Source organism: Ailuropoda melanoleuca, chromosome 1 (assembly GCF_002007445.2).
Source record: "Ailuropoda melanoleuca isolate Jingjing chromosome 1, ASM200744v2, whole genome shotgun sequence".
NCBI lineage: Eukaryota > Metazoa > Chordata > Mammalia > Carnivora > Ursidae > Ailuropoda > Ailuropoda melanoleuca.
In genome coordinates this window covers 206,012,778-206,036,968 of record NC_048218.1, presented here as the reverse complement: position 1 = coordinate 206,036,968, position 24,191 = coordinate 206,012,778, and the positions used below count along the sequence as shown (strand labels likewise).

Genomic DNA, 24,191 nt, shown 5'->3' with positions numbered 1-24,191 from the left:
TTTCTCCAGCCAGTCCTCGCGGAGGCAGGCTAACAGTGACCTGCACAGAAGGTCTGAAAGAGCTGGACAAACTAGCAACCTCCTGCAAGGGGGCCTAGGCATGGGAGTGGAGACTTTCAGAAAATTCTTATACTGTTTGAAGTCTTAAATAATCTCATCTCATACCTGGTGTATTATTATTATTATTATTATTATTATATTAACACCACAATTAGTGCAAATCTTGAACCGGAAAGAGAGGGAGTGCAGTTGGCAGTAAACATCCACAAGCAGGAAGCATAAGGAGGGTGAGGCACGCGCAACGCACACAGTAGAAAGCATTTCAGCTTCTCCGTGGTCCAGCTAGATGGCTGCGATTCCCAGGTCTGTTTTCTCATCTGCAAATACTACTACTACCGGCCTGAGAGGTTTGGTTTAAGGATTAGAGAGGATATATATACAAGAGACTCAACAGAGGACCCGCACGCAGTAGATACTCAGTGATTGGCAGAAGCCACTGTTCTGATTTCCAGGCGTTAGAATAAAAGACACAAAAGCTTCCCAAACACCCAGGATAAGCAGATCACAGTATTTCAAGACAAAATATAGGAAACATTAAAAATGGACAGATTTTGCTCAAAGGCCAACCGAACTTTTCTTGGCTGTGAAAATTATGATGGGGTTTTCTTTTTCAAAATTTAAGTTCACTCCAAGGTGAAGTCCTATTTGTAAAAAATTAATTGAAAGATAGCACCAAATACTATTTGATTCTCAGCTCTTAAAGGGGTTGTCACAGGAGGATGAAGTGTGGGAGAAAAAACACTCACCAAAGCCAAATAGCCCCTGCATTGTTTCAATACTGTTTTATATCCCAGTGATCAGCTCAATGCCCTTGAAAAGGTCATTTTTAAACATACAAATCATTTTTGTTTGGCCCCAGTTATATTCTGAAGGCTCCTTAAAGTTTTATACCTCACACATGAAAACTGTCTCAATCAGACAGCAGTTAAAGGATAATCGCTGGAGACCTAATTAAAGTCACAAAAATGGATCACACACGCAACTCTGTTTCTAGACTTCTGTACCTGTTTTAGGCTCACAGATGACTGACGAGGACAGCCTCCTTCTCTATAAAGCCTTCCCTGACTCCTGCCTGCAACACTCAAGCAAACTTAATTACCCTTCCTCTGATTATACTTGTTCATTCAAACAGAATGTAACCCAGACTGAACTGTCCCTTATTTCCCCCAGGGAGTGAAGATTTCCCCATTCCTCACTTAAGTTAAAAAGAAATTGACCGAGTACTTCCATGGAGCATGGCCAGCCCTGGCATCAGGAGACACCCTGTGGTCAAAACCAGACACCTGCCCCTTTCCACAGGGGTCCCCAGGGCAAAGCACATCACTACTGTGCTTTCCTTTCAGGGAACAGCCAACTTTTTGTAAGTGGGTGTGTACTTCTTAAAAATGAATTTCCCTTCATTCTCAGTGCTTTTAAACAGTGCTGGGGATAGTGATGCACTTTGAATGCGTACTCTGTACGAGCGCCCTGGGCCGAGGACATGATGAAAACACCTCTATCGTCATAAAAGAAATCAGTTTTTACCTCATTCCTGAATGTTTGGGGAGCCATTTAAAAATGATGAACAATGATAAAAACAAGCATACAGGTCAGGAATGTGCAGAAAATAATCCATATTTCATCCGTGCATGAAAGGGCGGTATAAACCAAGGGCTAGGACATCAGTGAAATCACAAATATTCTAGGTTCTTATCCTGTAGAAGTCACGATGCAGATTGCTGCCGTATTCCTAAGTCATGTACAGCAGCCTCTTCTGGACGGCTGCTGTAACCAGATATGCTAGTAAGCAAACAAGAGCTTTCTAAGATGAAAAGTTGTCTTCCCCTTCTGATGCCTCCTGAGTATGGGGGCATGTGACGGAAACAGGAGGCAAAGAGACCAAGAGGCAGATGCAAGAGCGAGCACTCTTCTGAGAAGGTAACAAGCACTATTAAGTTCATCTTTCTCCAGTGCCCCCTCTAGTGACACCTCGGCCAAGCCCACCCTTGCTGGCCCCTGGGCACGAGGAAACAGCCCTGGCACAGAAGAAGGAGAAGCGCCTCCAGGCCTCTGCCCATCCCGTCCCTCCCTGTCATGTCCCAATGGCCATCCTTCTCCCTGTCCACCTGTCCTGTCCTCCGACTCTGTAAAGACTTTCCTGCTCCCTCCCTCCAATGCCCCGCCAAATGAAACCACCCTTCTCTAGCAGCCTCAGGGCACTTTTCCTGAACTTCTTTTACAGAGCTAGTGTTATTTTAGAGTTTCTCATTCAAGTGTCTGTCTCTCCAGAAAACCTGCTAGCCCTCGGAAAGCAGAGACCCTGCTTCGTTTGTGTTCGCCTAGCACGTAGGAGGTATTCAATGGATGTTTGGTGGAGGGTGGATGATGGATGGAGAGATGGATGAAGAGAGGATAAAGTACTGCATCTCAAAGCATAGAGAGTTCTGCAGGGCAAAAAATATCATCTCTCTCTGCCTATGTACGGGGAGAGGGCAGAAATGGGAAGATGACCACAAGCCACAGCTGCCCTTGTGGGTTTCCCATGTCAGACGATGGTGGCGAACAAAGGTCTACGTGAATCTTTACCCAGGGCAGCCAACAGCTCATAATTCATCCGCATCACGTCTCTGTACAGCTCCTTCTGCCGCTTGACTAGCATGCCCCACTCCTCCCGGGTGAAATACACCGCCACATCCTCAAACACCACCGGGAGCTCCTCAAACACCACAGGAACCTCCTCAAACAGCCCCTCTTCAGAAGGATCCTGCAACAAAGAGCAGCAGTCACTCAACAGGCCTCTTATGCCAGACGCCCAGTGTGATACTTTTAGGTTCCTTCTCAAAGCCTGATTTCTCTTGGGAGGCTTGCCAAGAGGCCCAGATGTAACTCTGAGGAATTAACGTATCCACTGAAAGTCAAAGAAGCAAATTTGTGCGGCCCAGAGTTAGTAGGTAAAAAAAAAAAACGAGCCTCAGTCTGATCCTAGGTCTCTTAGGAGGAAATAAAAATGCGCTGAAGAACAGGGGTCCTGGCAGAGCATTATGACTGCACCTTGCCCTACACAGTCCTAAGGGGGTGTCTTCTACTCATCTGTGCCTACAACGGTGACCATCTGCCTCTAGCACCTGCGAAGACTGCCTGCTGGGAGAGGAAGGAAGAAGTGGCAGTGCAGAAGAACGAAAGATGCCTATATTCAGTTACTCGGTTGACACATGCCTTATTGCTAAAGGAATGCACATTATAAACGGTTAGACCAATTTATTAGCTTCTAATACTAAAAAGTAGAAGGAACATTAACATGAAGAGAAATGAGCTTCGTCACTTTTCTAGCTCCTGGAAAAACTCAAGCTTACTAACCTTAGCTGGGCCCTTATGATGTGAGGGAAGAGGAACAGCTGAGCTATTCTCATGGGAATACCAGAGGGGCACTCAAAATGGTTTGTAGTAAAATCCTGCTTATACGAAATAGTTGAGAAATGGTGAAGGATCTCGTTACTCAAAATTCCAGTTCACACAGGTTCCTTACGACCAGCTTTGCGAGGAACTAAGAACTTACAAGGTACCCGCGAGCGAGCGCTAGAGCCTCCGGCCCGCTCTGCGCATGCGCAGGGAGTGGAGGGGTGGGGCCAGCCGGGGGCTCCGGCCACCTCGGGGCTCTGGCCACCTCTGTTCCCCTGTTGGTCTGTGCCCTCCCAATAAGAGGCTTTATCAGAGTTGCTCCACCGGCCTCAGAGCGGCATCAAAAACATTACATGAAACAACGTGTGTGAGGAAATTGTGCAGTGTGTAGCAGTGCTGCATGATTCTGAAGCTAAAGCTGAAAACATTTTAGAAATTAATTATTTAAGAGCTCTGTGGTTGTTTCGTGGTCGCGTATTATTTATTGAGTTCTGTGACTGTTTTGGATTCTGGATAAAGATTATCGTCCTAAACTTAGAGGTTTCCTTTATATCAGAAGTTGGAACGTTCTGTCCCGCTAATTATGTTTTGTTATCTGTGAAAGGAGATGAAAATAATAGGGCTGTTGTGTTAAATAAATGAGATAACACAGGTCGCCTGGGTGGCGCAGTTGGTTAAGCACGGACTCTTGGTTTCGGCTCAGGTCATGACCTCAGAGTGGTGAGATCGAGCCCTGAATGGGGCTCCATGCTCAGTGTGGAGTCTGCTTGAGATTCTCTCTCTCTCCCTCTGCTCCTCCCCCTGCGTGCTCTCTCTCTAAAATAAAGAAAGAAAGAAAATCTTTAAATAAATAAATAAATGAGATAACACTAGTAAAGCACATAACGCCTAGTGCACCGTAAGCATGTTAGGGTCTGGAACATTATAATGGTTGCAGTGGGTATGGCTATCATAATTTTCCCATCATCGTCACGTGACATGTGCTGTTGCTAGTACAGAATCCTTCCTCTTGAGACACAGCAATTATTACAAACACATTACCTGGCTGCAGGGTTCAGCAGTGTCATCACACAAAATGTTCCCATTTGAGGAGCTTTGGGCATCACCAACAATTTCTTTTTGCCTCAACTCAGAAATGCAGTCTAGATACAATGTAGGAATTGCTCCACTCCCCCCCGGGTCCTCCAGTTCAGCTCTTGGGCTGGGCAGGAGCTGAGCCATGTTATCATAGGCTCCCAGAGGCCCTGGGGGGTACAATATGGGGTAGTCTGCCGTGAAGAGGTGCTTCGGGCTGGCCAGGACATCTCCAGATTCCTCTCGGATGCTCTGGAAACGGGCTGCCCAGATGGGGTCCCGTGCTGCCAAGGCATTGACGCAGAACAGGTGAGCTTTGCTCTTGGCATGGTATTTGAGAGTCTCCACCTTGAATGGTCCTGTATAACCTTCTATTAATCTTGACCGTTTGTCCCTCACAGATGGGTATTCGCGGCAAGCAGAGCAAAAGAGAGCCGTCTGCTCCTCATTCATGACCAGCCACGGGAACTGTGTAAACCAAGACTTCTGGATAGAGCGGGGTTTCAAGGGTTTTTTGCTTTTTCCTGTACAGTCTACCTCAGTGTTGCCATGCTCTGTGCATAAGTGGGAAAGACAGACTTTCTTCTGCGGGGGCAGGTCCAGTCCGGCTTCTCTGGCTGGACTTCGAGAGTCCCTTTCTTCCATGCAGCCCATCTTGTTTTTCCCTTTAGAGAAAAGAGACTGATGGCATTTGCTCTGAAATCCTATAATTAGAGCCACTGCACCTCACAGGCCTCTCGGTGTAGTGAATATGAAAGCTGGAAATCACACGCAAGAGTGGCCCAGGCTCTACTTGGAATTCTCTTCTTTCAGACCCCCAGCTCCCCAGGCCCACCTCACCTGAGCCAGAAGAAAATCAAGTGAGCTTTAAGCATCTCTCCCTTTTTGAAGTTTAAAGGGCTGATACGCCTGGCCAAAAAGAGACCTCTGCAGTTTCATCTCTGCAACCTAAGATAGCAGCACCATCTCCAGGAGTTCCAGCTTATTTACGGGTAAGAACACTGAACTTAATAAAATGTTGGTTAAAGAAGATAATTAAAGCCAAATCCTGCAACTCCAACCTCAGCAGGAATCCCCTCTCGGGTACCCCTGCCAGACAGATATTTGCACTTTGCTCACATAGTTTGGGGCAAGCGTACAATCTACCTCCTGTGTAGACGGTTTTGGTCCCCAGAGTTTGCCTTAAGCTGCGATCCACTTTTAAGTTTCTTCCACTCAGGGTAGCTACCTCAGCACTCCAGAGAAACACAAGTCCTCTCTCACACCACAGCCCTTCCAAAGAGGCAACAACTCTCATGAACTCACTAAGATTTTTCTTTCTCAAACTAAACTAGAAGTTTCTTTATTCACTCCTTAGTTGAAATGCAGGGTAGGCGGTTTTAAACTCCTCCAGGGCCATTTCTCATGCACCAACTAAGTGCAGATGCTCAGTGGCCAAGGACTCAACAGTGTTTACTCCAATTGTAGCCAAAGTGGCTAATAAAGAGAAAGCCGGGTCAAAATTAAGAGCTGGTTAAGCATCTGCCTTGGGCTTGGGTCATGATCCCAGGGTCCTGGGATGGAGCCCCGCGTCAGGCTCCCCGCTCGGTGGAAAGCCTGCTTCTCCCTCTCCCTCTGCCTGCTGCTCCCCCTGCTTGTGCCCACGCTCTCTTGCTCTCTCTCTTTCTCTCTCTGTGTCAAATAAATTAATAAAATATTTTTTAAAAAGAGCCAAGCATTGGAAAACAAAATAAATTAGTATCTCTGAAGTCTCAGGCTCCCTGTGGTCCCTCTGAGACAGATCACGGGGGAGAGCAGATGCCTGCGAGTCGGCTCCTATAAGAGCTCGTTCTGCCTCCCTTTTCTCCTACAGTGGGGGCTGCTTCACTCAACCATCTCATCCAAGGACAAGATCTCATCTGGCTTGGCTCTAGCCAAGGCAGCCCCTCAACAGGACAGGCTTCTCAGAGGAGAAAAGCCAAGATAAATCCCTAGAACTTAGCAGACATCTGTTCATTCATTCAGTGATTATTGTGTAACCACTGCGCACCAGGCATTGGTCTCAGCACTGGGACTACAGGAGTCAATGAGACAAAGTCATGCCTTCATGGAACTTAGCATATAGAGATAAATCAACATATACTCTCAGGAAGAAATAAAATAAAGGGAGATGGAGAGGTTGGAGAACGATGTTGGGGGTATATGTGCATATTTCAGATAAGGTGGTGGCTGGGGAAGGACAGCATTCGTGTGTGAGTTGGCAGAGAACAGGGAGAGGCCAAGGATGAGACAGGAGTCCTGGTGCCCATCTTTCTGCTCCCTTTCTCCAGCTAGCACCCGTCCTCCTGTGCAGACCCACACTTACCTGGTTGGTGGCTCAGGACATTCCTCTGGCCCTGGACATTGCCTAGCCATGGCTCTGGCCCTTGCTCAAACTTATAGAACAGCTCTGGGGTGGCAATAGTCGGTCCTGAGTCAGGAACAGAGAGAAGCACTTATGAAGTCTTGGATCCAGGTCACACCACAACATTAAGGAAGGGTCTACCTGGGACATCCTCTCCGCACTGTAAGATAATTGGTCAAGGACACAGGGAGGAATCTCAATGCTTTAGCATAGTGGTTTGGAAACTCAGACAGAGAAACTCAGATATCCATAAGGCCTCCAAAAGAATGGGGGTCTGAGTGAATGAAATGAGGGGCACAAGCAAGGCTCTGTGCCCCTTTTGAGGCTAAAAAGGTAGGAAAACTACTGGTTCAGAACAGAGGCTCATAAACCCAAATGCTGAGAGGGGTCAGACTGATAACGTAACTGAGGAAACCAGGCCAGGTGAGGAGGCTGTGGTGACCTGCCTATGTGTGTGGGCAGTCACTGCTCCCCCACAAGGGGGAGGCCACCATGTGGAACGCAGGGTCAGCACTGCCAGACTGTCCTATTTTTCAAGAAAAACCAGAAATAATAATTCCATGTGAAAGCTCCCAGGGATTAAATATTGACAACTTATTAAATATTATAGAGAAACCACGGCGCCTGGCTGGCTCATTTGGAAGAGCATGCGGCTCTTGATCTCGGGGTTGTGAGTTCAAGCCCCATGTTAGGTGTAGAGATTATTTAAATAAACTTAAAATTTTTTTAAAAAATATTTTTAAATACTCTGCAACTTCTGGTTTAAAAGAACCAGAAGTTTTCAAACGGTTTTGGCAGGCATGGGAGAAGACTCAACCCAGCTGCAATCCTTCCACCCACAGAGAGCTGAGACTGTGGCTCCCATTAGCCTTGGACAGGGGCCAAGATGACAAGAAGAGAAAGGCACAGCAGGTGGTCATTGAGGTAAACTGAGAAAACAGTACAACTGTTGTACCCACATGCTGAACAATGATCACCTCTGTCCATGGTACCGAAAGTTTACCCACAGAAGCAGAGAAAAGACATTCAGAAAACAGAAAAGAGGGGCGCCTGGGTGGCACAGCAGTTAAGCGTCTGCCTTCGGCTCAGGGCGTGATCCCGGCGTTATGGGATCGAGCCCCACATCAGGCTCCTCTGCTATGAGCCTGCTTCTTCCTCTCCCACTCCCCCTGCTTGTGTTCCCTCTCTCTCTGGCTGTCTCTATCTCTGTTGAATAAATAAATAAAATCTTAAAAAGAAAAAAAAAGAAAGAAAACAGAAAAGATAAAAAATACCTACAGGGGTTCCAAGTTTGAAGTTGTTTTAGCTCATTAAGCCTCTATGACAGCCCTCTGAAGGAAACCAAGGCTTAAAAAGTGAGAGGGTTGGGGGGGCCTGGGGGGCTCAGTCAGTTAAGTGTCTGACTCTGTTTCGGCTCAGGTCATGATCTCGGAGTTGTGGGATCAAGCCTGGCATCAGGCTCCACACTCAGCACGGAATCGGCTGGAGGTTCTCTCTCCCTCTCCTTCCATGCTCGTGTGCATGCGCGCGTGTGCACTCTCTCTCTAAATAAATGAAATCTTAAAAAAAAAAAAGTGAAAGAGTTTGGTCGAAGGCACAACAGTGTCACATGGTGGAGGCTGGGACCCAGAGCAGATTCCCATAGATCAAATGATGCTCTTTCTACCACCACTCATGACCTCCAGGGCCCTATGGGCACCTGGAACAAAATCCACAGGTGAGGCTTCCCACCTGGCACCCTATGATATGGTGAGACATCAAGGTCTAGCCTTGACATGCCCGACTTCCCCCACTTCTCTTGGCCAATTGAAGGGGAGAAGAGAAATGGTGGGATATGAATCCACATGCAGTTAAGTTACATACGGGACTGAGCAGATGAATAATGTAAACAGGTCTGAAAAAAATGGTAGGAGTCCAGAAAATTCTCAAGTATGTCGCAGTTGGATACAGTCTGGAATGCTGATCTAGATTCAGGTGGTGGGGAAGTGAACAGGAGCCCATACCTAGTGGTGCCACCAGCTTGTCAGAACCACAGATCTCCTTCTGTTGCTGGCTCAGCAGCATCCATTCCTCCTGAAGCAAGTATACGGTGATGTCATCAAACGTCACAGGAGCCTGGAGGAAAAAATGACACCAGCTAAGCACCAACTTCCTCCTTATATTAGCCTTTCACACCTGTGTTCATGATCGCCTGAGGGCACCTGTACTCTGGGAACCTATCGGATTGGGGGAGGGGCATTGTCCATCTCCATATAAGACCTACACCTCACCTCTCTCTCCTCCTGAGTCCAAATCACAGTGGGAATAAGACTCTCTTCTAGGAAGGGCCATGCACTGGAACAGGAGTCATCAAGAAGGCTGACTCGGGAATTCCATTATCCTTTCCCTAACATGCTCTTCGCCTGCCCCAGGACCCAGCACTCCTCAGCCAGGTCCTCAGCAACAACTTACGGCATATTCTTGTGCAAAATCTTGAACCTGGTAAGGAGTTTGTATCTGATTCCTAGAAACAGTTGAAAGTCATTCAGAACTATGTCTGTCAATGAAATCAGCGATCAAGATAGGCAAATCTTTAGAGTGGAGAACTATACCCCATGGGGCTTGTAAAGTGGCTCTGTTCTGCCAAAAAGGGGTATGGGGTTCAGAAAATATTTGGGGAGGGGCACCTGGGTGGCACAGCGGTTAAGCGTCTGCCTTCGGCTCAGGGCGTGATCCGGGCGTTATGGGATTGAGCCCCACATCAGGCTCTTCTGCTATGAGCCTGCTTCTTCCTCTCCCACTCCCTGCTGTGTTCCCTCTCTCACTGGCTGTCTCTATCTCTGTCAAATAAATAAATAAAAATCTTTAAAAAAGAAAAAAAAAGAAAATATTTGGGGAGTACTGGAGTAAGATGGCAGATTAAACAAGGACACTAAATTGTGCATCCTCCTTGTGAATTTAAAAGACACCCCCCCACCAAAACACTCCAAAGCAAAACCCCCACTAGTGTGGGAAACAAAACAAGGGGACAAAAACAATACGATTTTGGAAACAGAAAAGCAGATGAAAAAGTAATAACTGAGCAGATCCAAGAAAATCAAATCCTCAGCCAGCAACAGACAAATTATTAACAAAAAATAAATTCCCCACCACCAAAGCAAAACAACATCCTGGGAATCAGTATCGTGGGGTAAGTAGAAGTCCTTCCAGAGTGACAACTGTGAAAGGGACACATTCGTTTCCATCTATGACAAGTTCTAGTATATTTGTCTAAAATTGCCTTGTAACTTTATGGTCAGATTTCAAGCACATGAAATAATTTATTTTAACTTCAACAGTAGAAGCTTCTTGAGAAAAACAATACAGATAATTCTTATCAATCACTGTTGAGTTGTATGCTTAAAAAAACAATTCGAATACTTTTCTTATGAGTCAATACATGTTCACCGCAGAAAATTTAGACAGGGAGCAGAAAAAAAGTTTTAAGATCACCCACAACCCCCTTACTAAAACAAGAATTACTATTGACATTCGGTATGTAAACTTCCAGTCTTTTGTCTATAAATATGTATGAATGAACAGTTTTAAAAATAAAAATGGTTTGGAAACACGATGATCCAAAATCTTTGGGACATAGCAAAAGCAGTCTAAGAGGGAAGTTTATAGCGATACAGGCCTACCTCAAGAAACAAGAAAAATCTCAAATGATCTAAACTTATATCTAAAGGAACTAGAAAAAGAAGAATAAACAAAGCCCAAAGAAATGAAATTATTAAGACTAGAGTAGAAATAAGTGAAATAGAGACCAAAAAAAAAAAAAAAAAGAAAGAAAGAAAAGAAAAGACCAATGAAACCAAGAGCTGGTTCTTTGAAAAGATAAACAAAATTGATAAACCTTCAGCCAAACTCATCAAGAAAAAAAGAGAGAAGACTCAAATAAATAAAATCAGAAATGAAAGAGGGGAAATAACAAAGGATACCACAGAAATAGAAAAGATTATAAGAGAATACTATGAAAAATTATATGTCAACAATTGAAAAACCTAGAAGAAATGGATAAATTCCTAGAAACATACAATCTTCCAAAACTGAATCAGGAAGAAACAGAAAATTTGAACAGACTGATTACTAGTAATGAAATTTATTCTGTAATTAAAAAACTCCCAGGGCACCCAGTGGCTCAGTCAGTTGGGCATCTGCCTTCGGCTCGGATCATGATCCCAGGGTCCTGGGATCGAGCCCCACAGAGGGCTCCACATTTGGCGGGGAGCCTGCTTCTCCCTCTCCCTCCACCCTTTCCCTCCAACTCATATTCTCTCTCAATCGCTCTCCTCTCTCTCTCAAATAAATAGATAAATAAATAAATAAATCTTTAAAAAAAAAAAAAACCCACTCCCGAAAAGCAAAATTCCAGGACCAGATGGCTTCACAGGTGAATTCTGCCAAACATTTAAAGAAGAGTTAATACCTATTATTCTCAAAATTCTAAGAAATAGAAAAGGAAGGAAAACCTCCCAGTTCATTCTATGAGGCCAGCACTAACCAAAACCAGACAAATACACCACAAAAAAAAGAAAACTACAGGCCAATATCCCTGATCAACATAGGCAGGGGGCGCCTGGGTGACACAGCGGTTAAGCGTCTGCCTTCAGCTCAGGGCGTGATCCCGGCGTTATGGGATCGAGCCCCACATCAGGCTCCTCCGCTGGGAGCCTGCTTCTTCCTCTCCCACTCCCCCTGCTTGTGTTCCCTCTCTCGCTGGCTGTCTCTCTGTCAAATAAATAAATAAAATCTTTAAAAAAAAAAACATAGGCAAAAATCCTCAACAAATATTAGCAAACCAAATTCAACAATACATTAAAAAATATAATTCACCACAATCAAGTGGGATTTATTCCAGAGATGCAAGGATGGTTAAATATTCACAAATCAATCAATGTTTTACATCACATTAACAAAAGGAAGTATAAAAGTCATATCATCAGAATAGATGTATAAAAAGCATTTGACAAAATAAACATTCATTCATGATAAAAACTCTCAACAAAGTAGGTTTAGAGGGAACATACCTCAACATAATAAAGGCCACATGTGAAAAACCCAGAGTTGACATCATACTCAATGATGAAAAACTGAAAGCTTTTCCTCTAAGATCAGAAACAAGACAAGGATGTCCACTTTCACCACCATTGTTCAACGTAGTACTGGAAGTCTTAGCCACAGCAATCAGACAAAAAAACAAAATAAAAGGCATCTAGATTGGTAAGGAAGAAGTAAAGCTGTCACAATTTGCAGATGGCATGATACTACATATAGAAAACCCTAGAGACTGCACCAAAAAGTTATTAGAACTAATAAATGCATTCTGTGAAGCTGCAGGATACAAAATTAATATACAGAAATCTACTGCATTTCTCTACACTAATAACAAAGTAGCAGAAAGTATGGAAACAATTACGTTTACAATTGAACCAAAAATAATAAAATACTAGGAATAGAAAACTGTACAACATTGGTGAAAGAAATAAAGATAACACACACACACACACACACACACACACACACAAATGGAAAGATAAACCGTGCTCTTGGATTGAAAGAATTAATATTGTTAAAATGTCCATATTACCCAAAGCAATCTACAGATTCAATGTAATCCATATCAAGAAACCAACAGCACTTCTCACAGAACTAGAACAAATAATGCTAATATTTGAATGGAACGACAAAAGACCTCGAATAACCAAAGCAATCTTGAGAAAAAAGACTAAAGTTGGAGGTATCACAATCCCAGACTTCAAGATATACTACAAAGCTATAGTAATCTAAACAGTATGGTACTGGCACAAAAAATAGACACATAGATCAACAGAACAGGACAGACAGCCCAGAAATAAACCTTCTCATACATGGTCAATTAACTTATGACAAAGGAGGCAAGTATATACAATGGGGAAAAGGCAGACTTTTCAATAAATGGTGCTGAGAAAACCAGACAACTACATGCAAAAGAGTGAAACTAAACAACTTTCTTACACCATACATGAAAATCTTCAAAATGGATGGAAGACCTAAACGCAAGAACTGAAATCATGTAAAACTCCTAAGATAAGACATGCACAGTAATCTCTTGGACATCAACCTTAGCAACATATTTACAGATGTCTCCTCAGGCAAGGGAAATAAAAGCAAAAATAAACTATTGGGACCATAACCAAAATAAAAAGCTTTTGCACAGTGAAGGAAACCATCAACAAAACAAAAAGCAAACTGCTGAATGGGAGAAGATACTTGTAAATGATGTATCTGGTTAATATCCAACATATATAAAGAACTTAACACTAGTAAACACCAGAAAAAAATCTAATTTAAAAATGTACAGAGGATTTGGATAGACATTTTTCCAAAAAAGACATACAGATGGCCAACAGGCACATGAAAAAATCATCAGGGAAATGCAAATCAAACCACAATGAGATATCACCTCACACCAGTCAGAATGGCTAGTATCAAAATGACAGGAAATAACACGGGGACTTGGCTGGCTCAACCAGTAGAGCATGTGACTTGATCTTGGGGTTGTGAGTTCGAGCCCCACATTGGGTGTAGATTACTCAAAAATTTTAAAAATCTTAAAAAAAAAAAGACAAGAAATAACAAGTACTGGTGAGGATGAGAAAAGAGAACACTCATGCTCTGTTGGTGGGAATGTACAATTGGTGCAGCTATTGTGGAAAACAGTATGGGGGTTCCTCAAAAAATTAAAAATAGAAATACTGTATGATCCATAATTCCACTACTGGGCATTAACCCAAAGAAAGCAAAAGTACTGGGGCACCTGGGTGGCTCAGTCAGTTAAGCATCTGCCTTTGGCTCAGGTCATGATCCCAGGGTCCTGGGATCAAGCCCCACGTTTGTGAGCAGGGAGCCTGCTTCTCCCTCTCTCTGCCCCTCCCCCTGCTGTACTCTCAATCAAAAAATAAAATCTTAAGAAAAAAAGAAAGCAAAAATATTAATTCAAAAATATATATGCACCCCTATGCTTATTGAAGCATTATTTACAATAGCCAAGATATGGAAGCAACCCATGTCCATTGATAGATGAATGGATGAAGAAGATGTATGTATGTATGTATGTGTGTGTGTGTGTATGTGTATGTAAGTGTGTTGTGTATTTATATATATATATCAGCCATAAGAAAGAATGAGATCTTGCCATTTGTGACAACATGGATGGACCTAGAGGGCATTATGCTAAGTGAAATAAGTCAGACAAAAAAGACAAATAGAATATGATTTTAACTATATAAGGAATCTAAGAAACAAAACAAATTAACAAAAAAAATGAAAGAGACTCATAAACACAGAGAACAAACTGATGGTTAGAGGGAAGGAGGGATGGTGGTGGGAGAAATAAGTGAAAGGGATGAAGAGGTACAAACTTCCAGTAATAAAATAAATCAGACACATGGTCAACAATACAGAATGGGGAATATAGTCAATATTTAATGATGTTGTACCGTGGCAGATGGTGACCTCACTTGCAGTGAGCATTGAGTAATGTATAGAATTTTCCAATCACTATGCTGTACACCTGAAACAAATATAACATCATATGGCAACTATATTTCAATAACAAAATGTTAAAAAAATAGAACTGTCCTGCCAAACGTGTATGTTTTAAATAACTATTTGCTCCCAGAGTGTCTTCCAAAGCAAAATGTGATTATATTTCCAAAATCCTGCTGGACGATGGGCTCCAACAAACAAGGCAGTCAAACAGGAAAGGGGTACACATAAGAAATGATCTAAGGGAGCCAACATGGGGAAGGGGGAAGAGAACATTCGAGATTATACTGAAGGCAGATTCCAGGATGATTACTGTACACCAGGACTAGCGAGCAAGCTGTTCCGACTGGGACAGGTTAAACTTGTGACCAAGGACAAGCAGGACTCCCTATTCATGCCCACCCCTCCCCCTTTCCTCCTGAGGGAACAGGTGGGCTTATAATGAAAGCCAAGAGATCCATCACTTTAGCTTCAGGATGCCCAAGGTTGGAGAGTATGGGCAGGACTGAATCCTTAGAGAATGAAGAAGTGTCTTCCCAACAAGAGTGACTGCCCTAACTCTAGTATATCTCTTTTAACCATAATATTTTAACCAATATTATGGCAAGAGCCTTTTGATTCCAAGTGACCTCAATGTAAAGAAAACACCAATCTTGGGGCACCTGGGTGGCACCGTGGTTAAGCGTCTCCCTTCGGCTCAGGGCATGATCCTGGCGTTATGGGATCGAGCCCCACATCAGGCTCCTCTGCTATGAGCCTGCTTTCTTCCTCTCCCACTCCCCCTGCTTGTGTTCCCTCTCTCGCTGGCTGTCTCTATCTCTGTCGAATAAATAAATAAAATCTTTAAAAAAAAAAAAAGAAAAGAAAACACCAATCTTGAATAAGACAAATTTCTTATCTATACATAAAGCAAAGAATATCTCTGGACATTCTATTTTAGTGGTTCCCACTGTCTATAGGGCAGAACTCTGACTTTGCCCAGCACCAAGTTCCCTGGATCTGAACGTAACCCACCTTCCTAACTTTAGCTCTATGTAATGCCCCACCTGGAATCTCTCCCGCAGACAGATTAGATTAATTGCAATCATTTAACATATTTTGCACCTTTCCTCCCTCTACACACCCAACCTTTAGATTCTGACTCTATTTCCTCCTATCTACTTAGTCTATCCAACTGTCAGGGTCCTATCCACATTCCATCTCTTTCATGAGGGATTTCCTAACTACCTGGTCTAAGCATTTCTCCTTCCCCTGAGCAAGGAAGCCTTTGCATCCCTCATGGAGCTGGAGGAATCCAGGAAGCCTATGCTGACTGGCTTATTTTATAACCTCCTTCATCATCACCTACCCCTTCCCCCTACCACATTATGCAGAAAGTTTTTCATAGGTGCTTAATTATTTCATTCATTATTTGTTACTTATGTGCTTGGTGCATGGTGATACTAAGACATGCAAAATAAAATCAATATTGTCAGGGAGATTAAAATCGATCAGGAGGTGACAGGCATCAATGATGTAAGTGCAATAACAGAACTGGGTCCAGAGAAAAATGAGATCAGAATGACCACTTCCATGGAAAAGACAGAGGGGGTAGGAACCAGAAATGCTGAGGCGGCAAATACATACACAATAAACACTCCTAATTGGCAGCACCAAAAATCAAATGTCTCCCAGAAGGCACAGGAGGCGTCAGACTGCGGTGTTCTTCAGCGCATTCACACCCTGCAGCAGAAGGGCTCCTGGAATGATTCTATTTTGAGTCACTCATCCCCAAAATACTGAGAACTTATGAAATGCCAGATGCAGCTCCACTATTCTAGCTGGGGATACAGCAGAGAGTAAAGTCAGCACACATGTGAATAAATAAATGAGAATCTTATATAGTGAGAAGGACTGGGAGGAAAATAAAACAGGATAATGGGATAGAGTGATGGGGGCAACTCTTTGACTCTTATCCATTATTCTGCCAATGGCAAGCAAGATAGCCCCCACACCCAGTCCAATAGGCCAAGACTGCTTTTAGTTAATAAATATCACAGAATAGCACCAAAGGAAGATACTTATAATAGAGCAAGCTACTACCTCAAGTGGACCCCCAGTCTCCCAGGCTTGAGCCAAACATGTAAATATATACTCAAAATGGAACTTTAGAACAGCACAGGCATTCCACCCAGCCTACCTGCTGCCACTCATTTGCAAGATATCTAACACTGCCAGTTTGTTTTGCAATCACTTTATTTCACCTTTGGATAACCTTCTAAGTTCCCAGGTTAGAAAACTGACGCACTTGGGAAGGGTGAGCGTCTTTTTGAGATACCCTGCAATCAAGATTAGAATCAAGAGTCAAAGTTCCAGTCCCCAAGGTTTTCAATTAGTGGTTGGGCCTGAACAGGACATCAAATCTCTCCCCTACCTCCCAAAATGTTTGCATTTCTCTCTTCTCCCATTAAAAGCCAAGAAAGCCTAGGGGTGCCTGGGTGGCTCAATTAAACAACTGACTTGATTTCAGCTCAGGTCATGGTCTCAGGGTCATGAGATCTGGCCCTGCATCAGGCTCTGGGCATGGAGCCTGCTTAAGATTCTCTCTCCCTCTGCCTTTGCCCCTCCCCCGCTTGCGCGCACGCGCTCTCTCTCTCTCTCTCTCTCAAAAACAAAAAATAAAATAAAATGTGGTAACAAAAGCTAAGAAAGCCCACAACTAAATGGAATAGCTTGAAATCAACCTCAAAGTACTAAGTCCAATTTTCAATGCCACTTGTTTATGATCCTTCTTCCCCATTACATTGTGCTCCCCAGACTAGGTTCATTCGAAACTAAACAGGGGATATTACTAAAGCGTAAGGGCCATTTCCTTTACTTCTTTGATATCCCCTATAGTGCTTAACATAAGGCTGGCACACAGTTCCCTTCAATCTTAGGTTCAGCTGAGCTTTATTCGTCTTAGACTGTTTACTTTGGTTGTTTCAACTGTTAAATGCATCATTGTAGCTTGTGGAGGGGAGGGAGTGTGGAAGAGAGGCTTATAAGCCAAAGAGTAACTTCTGTTAACTCAGCCCTTCCCAGCCTTTTGAGGAGAAGCTACAGTGTGAAAATAACCTCATCATCCTTTCTCGCTTTTGTCTATGGGACAGCCCTTCCAGGCTTGTCCTAGTCATTGAGGTCAAATCTGTGGGAGATCTCCTCGAGGAAACGTGGTCACTTCATGTTTATCCTGTATTCCACCATCTCCCTCACAGTAACCATTGACAACATGTAGATTAACCTTTTTTTTTTTTTTTTTAAAGGAGAGACTCAATACACACTTGAAAATATGTGGAAGGAACTCTCTCCGTGCCAAAGAAGCAATCCTCAAGAACTGGAAGCGGGCGACAAAAAAACATCCAGAAAGATCTTAGTCACAAGAGGCTGCCACTGTCTCCAAGTCAAATGCCTACAACCAAGCTGGTCTTTTGACACTGCCTCTGGGCTCTAGCAATCCTGTCAACCCACTTAACTCTAGCGTCAAGCACGTTCTCGCACCTCTTCTTCCAGCTCACAGCCTTCTGCCCCAAGCCTGAAGGAAGTTTATGGAATATGCTTCCAGGCGATGCTACTACTAGTACACGAAGTAGATAAGCTAGCAACTTTAAGTGGGCAGGAAATATGCCAGATGCCTTCTCTTTTTCTTCTCGGCCCTTTCTTGGGAAGGGGGAGTCTATCAGGGCCAAAGCTTCACCCTGCCTCTCGGTAACCCCCTACCCCTTAGCTTCTACTCCGGTCTCACCCCTACCCCTTAGCTTCTACTCCGGTCTCACTCCGGTCTCTACTCCGGACACGCTGGGCCTCTCCGAAACTCCCGACAGAGGTGTGGGAAAACAGGGAGCACCTTTACTTCACTACACTGAGCGGGTCACCCACCCCAGCATCAACCGAGCGGCCACTGCGCAAAGGGCGGCTCGGCCAGCCGGGGGGCGGGGGCAAGGAGGCCGCGCGGGGCTTGGAGCCGTGCGTTCGCTCCTCTCTGCGACACGCGCGCGGAGAAGGCCGCTCTAGTGCGGAGTAAGAAGCGGCGGGCGAGCGGGCGAGTCCTTCCCTGCAAGGCTGGCTCATCTGCGGGGACTCCGCCCGTACCGCCCGCCTCGCCGGAGCCCCAGTCAGGGAACTACGGGAGGAGAGTGGGCGGCCCCAGGGCCCTTCCAGGCCTACCTTCCCCGACTCCCTGGGCTCCATAGCCCCGCTTGCGGTGGCCGGTGCTGACCCCGCCACTGTCTCCAGGCCGCCCCCTCCCCCCGCGGCCTGGCCTGGGGATGCCGCCGCCGCGACCACCTTGGGGACCCGGGGCCCCCGGAGGGCGGGGCACTCGGACGGGGAGGGCGCACGGCCGGGAACTGGCTCTCCCACGTCGGGAGAGCGGTAGCGCTCCCGGTGCCGGGAGAGGCGAGTGGCGGCGACTAGCGCCGTACCGAGCGAGCCGCTTTACGGCCGCCGCCTGGCAGGAGGCGGCGGGGCATCACGGGAAGCGTAGTCCGGCCTAGTTAAGTGGCTCTCAAACCGCTATTGGCTCCCGAAATGCGGGGCCCTGATTGGACGTCGAGCAGCTCGCTCTCGGCCCTTCACGCCTCGCTCGAGGGCAATGGTTATTAGGTAGCTCCCACGCCACGCTCTCCCAGACTCTGCATTAAGGGCAACCCGTTCTCAATGGGCTATGCGAATGCCCGTTTTTCGTCTGTTCCCTCGCACTTTTAGGGCCAGCGTCGAGGTTTCCGATTTTATTTAATCTAGGAGGGCAGTGCTTCCCCCCCCCCCCCGCCGCCCCCATTCATTCAAAAAGCATCATTGGTTGCCTACCATTTGCCAGGCATTGTGCAAGGTTTGGGAATGCAGAGCAGAATGAAACAAAACTTTGTCTTCGAGGAGCTTATAGTCTATTGGGGAAACAGACCAGAAACAGACAACTGTAAAATAAAGACATAAGTGCAAGGAAAGAGGTAAGCACAAGGCCCTACTAAAGCACGCTTCGTCACTGTCTAGAGTATGGTGGTGGGAGTATACAGGATGGTTAGTCAAGGATTTCCTGAGGAAGTGGCCTCTGAACTGCATTAAGGGATAGGCGTTAACAAGGTGAAGTGCTATGGATGGAATTGTGTACCCTCCAAATTTGTATGTAACCCCTATGTGATGGTATTTAGATGTGGGGCCTTTGGGAGATAATTAGGTTTAGATGAGATCATGAGGATGGGGCTTTCATGATGGGATTAGTGTCCTTACAAGAAGAGACACCAGAGAGCTTGCACTCTCTCTCTGCCATATGAGGAAACAGTGAGAAGGCAGCTGTCCGTAAGCCAGGAAGTCCATAAACCAGAATTCAGGCATGCTGGCATCTTGGTCTTGAACTCCCATTCTCCAGAACAGTGAGAAAATAAATGTCTGTTGTTTAAGCCACCTGGTCTATGGTATTTTGTTATGGGAGCCTGAGTTAACCAAAACAGGAGGGGGAGAAAGGTCTGCAAAGAGGGCCTTTGGCCATAAGAAATAACATAAGCAAAGCCAGACAGCTGAGCAAATGGTGTGTGCAGGGATGGTGTAAGACAGGAAATTATGGGAAATAGCCCTGGAGAGATACTTGGGAGCTGGATGTGGAAGGCAGTGTATGCTCCCTTAGGGCGTTTGAAATGAGTTTTAAGCCAGTGAATGGTGTGGGCAAATTTGCCCTTTAGTTGCATCAGTCCTATTGCAGAGTAAAGGGTGAATTTAAGGAGCAAAGATAGAAGACCAAACTCTATAAAAATATACTTGCTCTCCTTTCTTCTCTCGTGTTCTTTAAAAGACATGAAAGAAGACTTCACCTGCCTCCATTTTGACCTCACTCTGTACTTTCTAACTGATTCAGTTTTTCCAGCTCATGTCTTAACTCAGGAAAAGCATTCTGTGATGGGAACCAAAACTATCCCCTTGAGCAGTAACGACTGCCCTGAGCCAGCAAGACCCCACATGACTGACCTCAAGATACCAATCAACCTGACCTTTCCTGCCCACTTGCATGTACCCGCCAACTTTTGTCCCACATTCACCTTCTATAAACTTAGAAGTATTTGCAGCATTTTGGAGACAGTCTTTGAGACATTAGTCTGCTGTCTTTCTGGTGCTGGCCTCACTGAAATAAATTCCTTTCTCTTTTCACCACCACCTGTCTCTCTGCCTTTGGATTTTGTCTGCAGTGAATGGTTGAACCTGGTCTCTTTGGGACCCCCGGAGCCAGATGCTCTTGCACCCCGTGTCCTGGTTACAGACATAAAATATCATATGAAGGGGCGCCTGGGTAGCGCAGTCGTTAAGCGTCTGCCTTCGGCTCAGGGCGTGATCCCGGAGATCCGGAATCGAGTCCCACATCGGGCTCCTCCGCTGGGAGCCTGCTTCTTCCTCACCCACTCCCCTTCTGTGTTCCCTCTCTCGCTGGCTGTCTCTCTGTCACATAACTAAATAAAATCTTTAAAAAAATATATCATATGAAGTAATTATAACAATATATTGTTTAGTTTGTGATATATATGGGTGTAATATGTATAATAATTATAGTACAAATAATAAATAGTAACGTGCAGAAATCTTATGTGTATAACTTGATGTGGTTTTACGTGTGTACCAGGTAGCCACCACTCAAATCAGATACAGAAAATTTCCAGCACTCCAGAAAGCTCCCTCGTGGCCATCCCTTTACATATACGTAGAGGGGAAAATGACAGAAAGTAAGGAAGTGATTATTATAAAGGTGTTGGTAAAATTAACTATAAAAGGTGTTGGTAAAAAAAACTATAAAAATGTTTTATGTACTTTCGCATGAGTGTGTTTTAAGTCACAATTCAAAGTTTTAAATAAAAAATCAAGCAAATATAGTTTATATTTTAAATTTTTATTAATACATATTGCCACACTGATTGTTAAATATTTTGATTAGTAACCCTGAGCCGGTCCCACGTAACCATTTTCCATTATACTACACAACTCTGCTTTTCTAGCCAGGGCTGAATAGAGCTAAACTCAGCAGGGGTCAATGAGAATAGTGTTCAGTCCATGTGAGTAGAGTGTTCAGTCCATGTGAGTAGAACTGTAATATTTGACCTCAACTCAGGCTGCCATTACAACACAGAGAGATCTACGTTCCCAGAGTTCTGGAGACTGGAAGTCTCCAGGTGGTAGGTTCTGTTAAGACTTCTCTTCCTGGCTTGTAGGGGGCACCACCTCGCTGTGGCCTTATATGACTTCTTCTCTGTGTGTTTTCAGGGAGAGGGAGAGAGAATGAGCTCTCTGATGTCTCTTCTTCTAAGGACATTAATCCCATCAGCCTTCTGACTTTATTTAACCTTATTTACCTCTGTATAGGCCCTATTTCCAAATACAGTCACATTGGGGTTTAGGACCTCAACAGAGGAGTTTGGGGGGGGGGATAAAATTCAGTTCATAGCTTTGTGTGCTTTGAGCAGCCTCCCTCTGGCCAGGAGCAGTCACTCGCTGGTAGGGGAGTCTGTGTTGCTGAGAAAGACAAATGAGGCAGATACACAGGAATGAGACCGAAGACTCCAGGTGGCCTTCTCATCCCCAGCTCCTAGCTCAGCCATAGCTATTCCTCTCGTATGTACCTCAGAAAGCTGTGTTTCTGCCCATGAGTTATTCCTGTCTCCTTGTAACAAATTCTTGTTTTGGGGTGTTTTAAACATTGGAGATGAGGTGGTTGAGACAGCTAAGGTTGATAACTGGAAGAGTTTCTCCATGAAAAGGTACAGAAAGATGGGCAGTATCCAGAGGGAGACGTGGGGTCAAGAGAGGAGGCTAAGATGTGAGACACAAGATCATGTCTCTGTTGTTGATGGGAAGGGAACTGATGGTTAAGCCCAGGTGGGGCAATGCAAGGACCTAAGACCTTGAGGAGGCAAGAGGAGCCAGGACCACAGCACCAAGGGCCCTTTCCAGGGCTAGGGACACTTCTAGATGACACCACGAGGGAAGAAGGAGAAGATGGAGTGGATGTCTGTTTGCTTTGTAGATTTGCTATAGATTTTCCCATCTGATGACATCTCTGTGGGACAAGGTCATCTCATGAAAATGAAAGGGGGTGGGGTGGGGAAGAGAAGGCATGCATAGTCATTGCAGAGAACAGGAAATAGAGTTTATGGGGAAACAGAGTAGGTAGAATGGCCAAATTGAATTAAAGTTCTGTTTGAGGTTTGTGATCACAAATTTAAGTTAAAAACAGCTTAATAAGCAAAATTCTGTCTAGCAGCAGAAACTTGGGCAGATATTTGAGTTGGAATATTGCCAGGCGGGTACGAATGGGGATAGAAAAGGGAGGGATTTAATGGTACTTGCATTGGAGTGATTTATAATGACAGAAAGTTGGTTCTCAGTTCCAGCTCCGTGCACATGGAATTACCCATGAGGCTTCCAAAGAACCTGATTTAGTGGGTTCAAGATGGGGTCTGGGCGTTGGTAGGGTTTCCAGAAGCTCCTTGGGTGATTCTAATGTGCAGTCGGTGCTGAGAATCACCATGCAGACCATGACTCCTGAGGGGAGGCAGGAGGGAGCTAATGAAAAGTGAGAACCTGGTGGGCTCGATGAATTTGAAATAAATGATCGCAGTGGGGTACTAGAGCAAGTACGCTGGAAGGATGGGAAGTCATGATGGGTAAGTAAATATTTGAAAGTGTTTGAAAACGGCTGAGTTGTGGGAGGGAATAGGAAGGTCACTGCACATAAGCGGATTATCCACAGACGCTGAGTGTCCGTGACAAAGCATAAGGTCCACGAGCTGAAGTCTTCTCTGGATGAGGGGGAATGGCAGTTGGAAGCAGGACAGGGTGGTGGAGCTGGGCTCTTTGAGGGACGAAGAGGCAGAACTGGCCAGCAGAAGCCATGCATCCTAGAACTTCAGACTTTATGTGTAACCTGCTGATGTGGAAACTGAGGCACATACGTGGGAAGTAACTCGCCCGAGTTCACCAGCATGGCTGATTAACAGAAGCCTCCTGGAGACAGTCCTTGTGCAGGTCGAGGTCAGGGCTCAGACCCACCCTGCCCCCCTTACCCCCTTGTCCCCAGAGGTATACTCTGCACGCAGGCTTGCTGCCAATGTCACTTTATTTGGGAGATGCTGGTACCAGGGCGTGGAGTGGGTGGGTCTGCGCGGGAGGAGAGGGCCAGTGCCTCTGAGCCTGGTGATCGCAGGAGGGCTGGAGGCAGCCTCAGGGCAGCGGAGCCCTCAGTGCTTTGAGAAATCACCTCCTGGAGAACAAATGAGGGGGCCAGGCACTAGCAAGGAGGCAGTGTTCAGGCCCGGAAGGGATGCGGCTAGAGGGAGGGCAGTGGAGCAAACTGGCAGGAGAGGAAGACCCGCCAGGAGGAAGCCCAGAGAAAGGCCCGCTCTTGCCCCGCGCTCCACACAGGCCGTATCAGCGCCCTTGCACCTGTTCCTCTCACCTGCCGCAGTGTGGCCTCGGGTACCTAAGAGAACCAGGCACCTGGCCAGTGCTTCACACACGTGCGCTCTCGCCAAGCCCTCGCAACAAGCCTGTGCACATTGTCGGCCAGGCGGCGAGGCTGAGGTCAGGACTCTCAGCAAGGAAGGAAGGAGACGGGGGGCTGTGAAGCGGCTCTGACCCCAAACCCCAAGCGTGCGTAAGGTTGGAGAACTCAACAAGAGACCCAAGAAGGGGAATAGAGCGGATCAGAAGAGTCAAGAAGGAGGAATCCCGCGGGGGCGGCGAGTTGGGAAAA

The 24,191-nt window shown here is 45.4% G+C and overlaps 2 protein-coding genes across 7 annotated transcripts in view; both read right to left on the bottom strand.

Annotated features, from left to right (window-relative positions):
- ZNF862 (zinc finger protein 862) overlaps positions 1-18,900 on the bottom strand; it is a 34,547-nt gene extending 15,647 nt beyond the window's left edge. For 2 of the 6 annotated variants that reach the window (XM_034639124.1, XM_034639139.1), the window contains exons 1-5: positions 18,629-18,900; positions 8,899-9,010; positions 6,857-6,961; positions 4,480-5,177; positions 2,626-2,803 (exon numbers count right to left, since the gene is read on the bottom strand). In XM_034639124.1, coding sequence (XP_034495015.1) covers positions 2,626-2,803; positions 4,480-5,177; positions 6,857-6,961; positions 8,899-9,010; positions 18,629-18,652 — 1,117 coding nt within the window. In that variant the 5' untranslated portion in view covers positions 18,653-18,900. Of the gene's footprint in view, positions 1-2,625; positions 2,804-4,479; positions 5,178-6,856; positions 6,962-8,898; positions 9,011-16,069; positions 16,264-18,628 lie in introns of all 6 variants that reach the window. The other 4 variants (XM_034639129.1, XM_034639135.1, XM_034639141.1 and 1 more) reach the window with 4 other exon arrangements.
- Positions 18,901-23,543: 4,643 nt separating this feature from the next.
- Positions 23,544-24,191, bottom strand: part of SSPOP — a 51,587-nt gene continuing 50,939 nt past the window's right edge. The window contains exon 103 of the mRNA XM_034649050.1: positions 23,544-23,699. Within this exon, the coding sequence (XP_034504941.1) occupies positions 23,677-23,699 (23 nt within the window). The 3' untranslated portion in view covers positions 23,544-23,676. The remainder of the gene's footprint in view (positions 23,700-24,191) is intronic.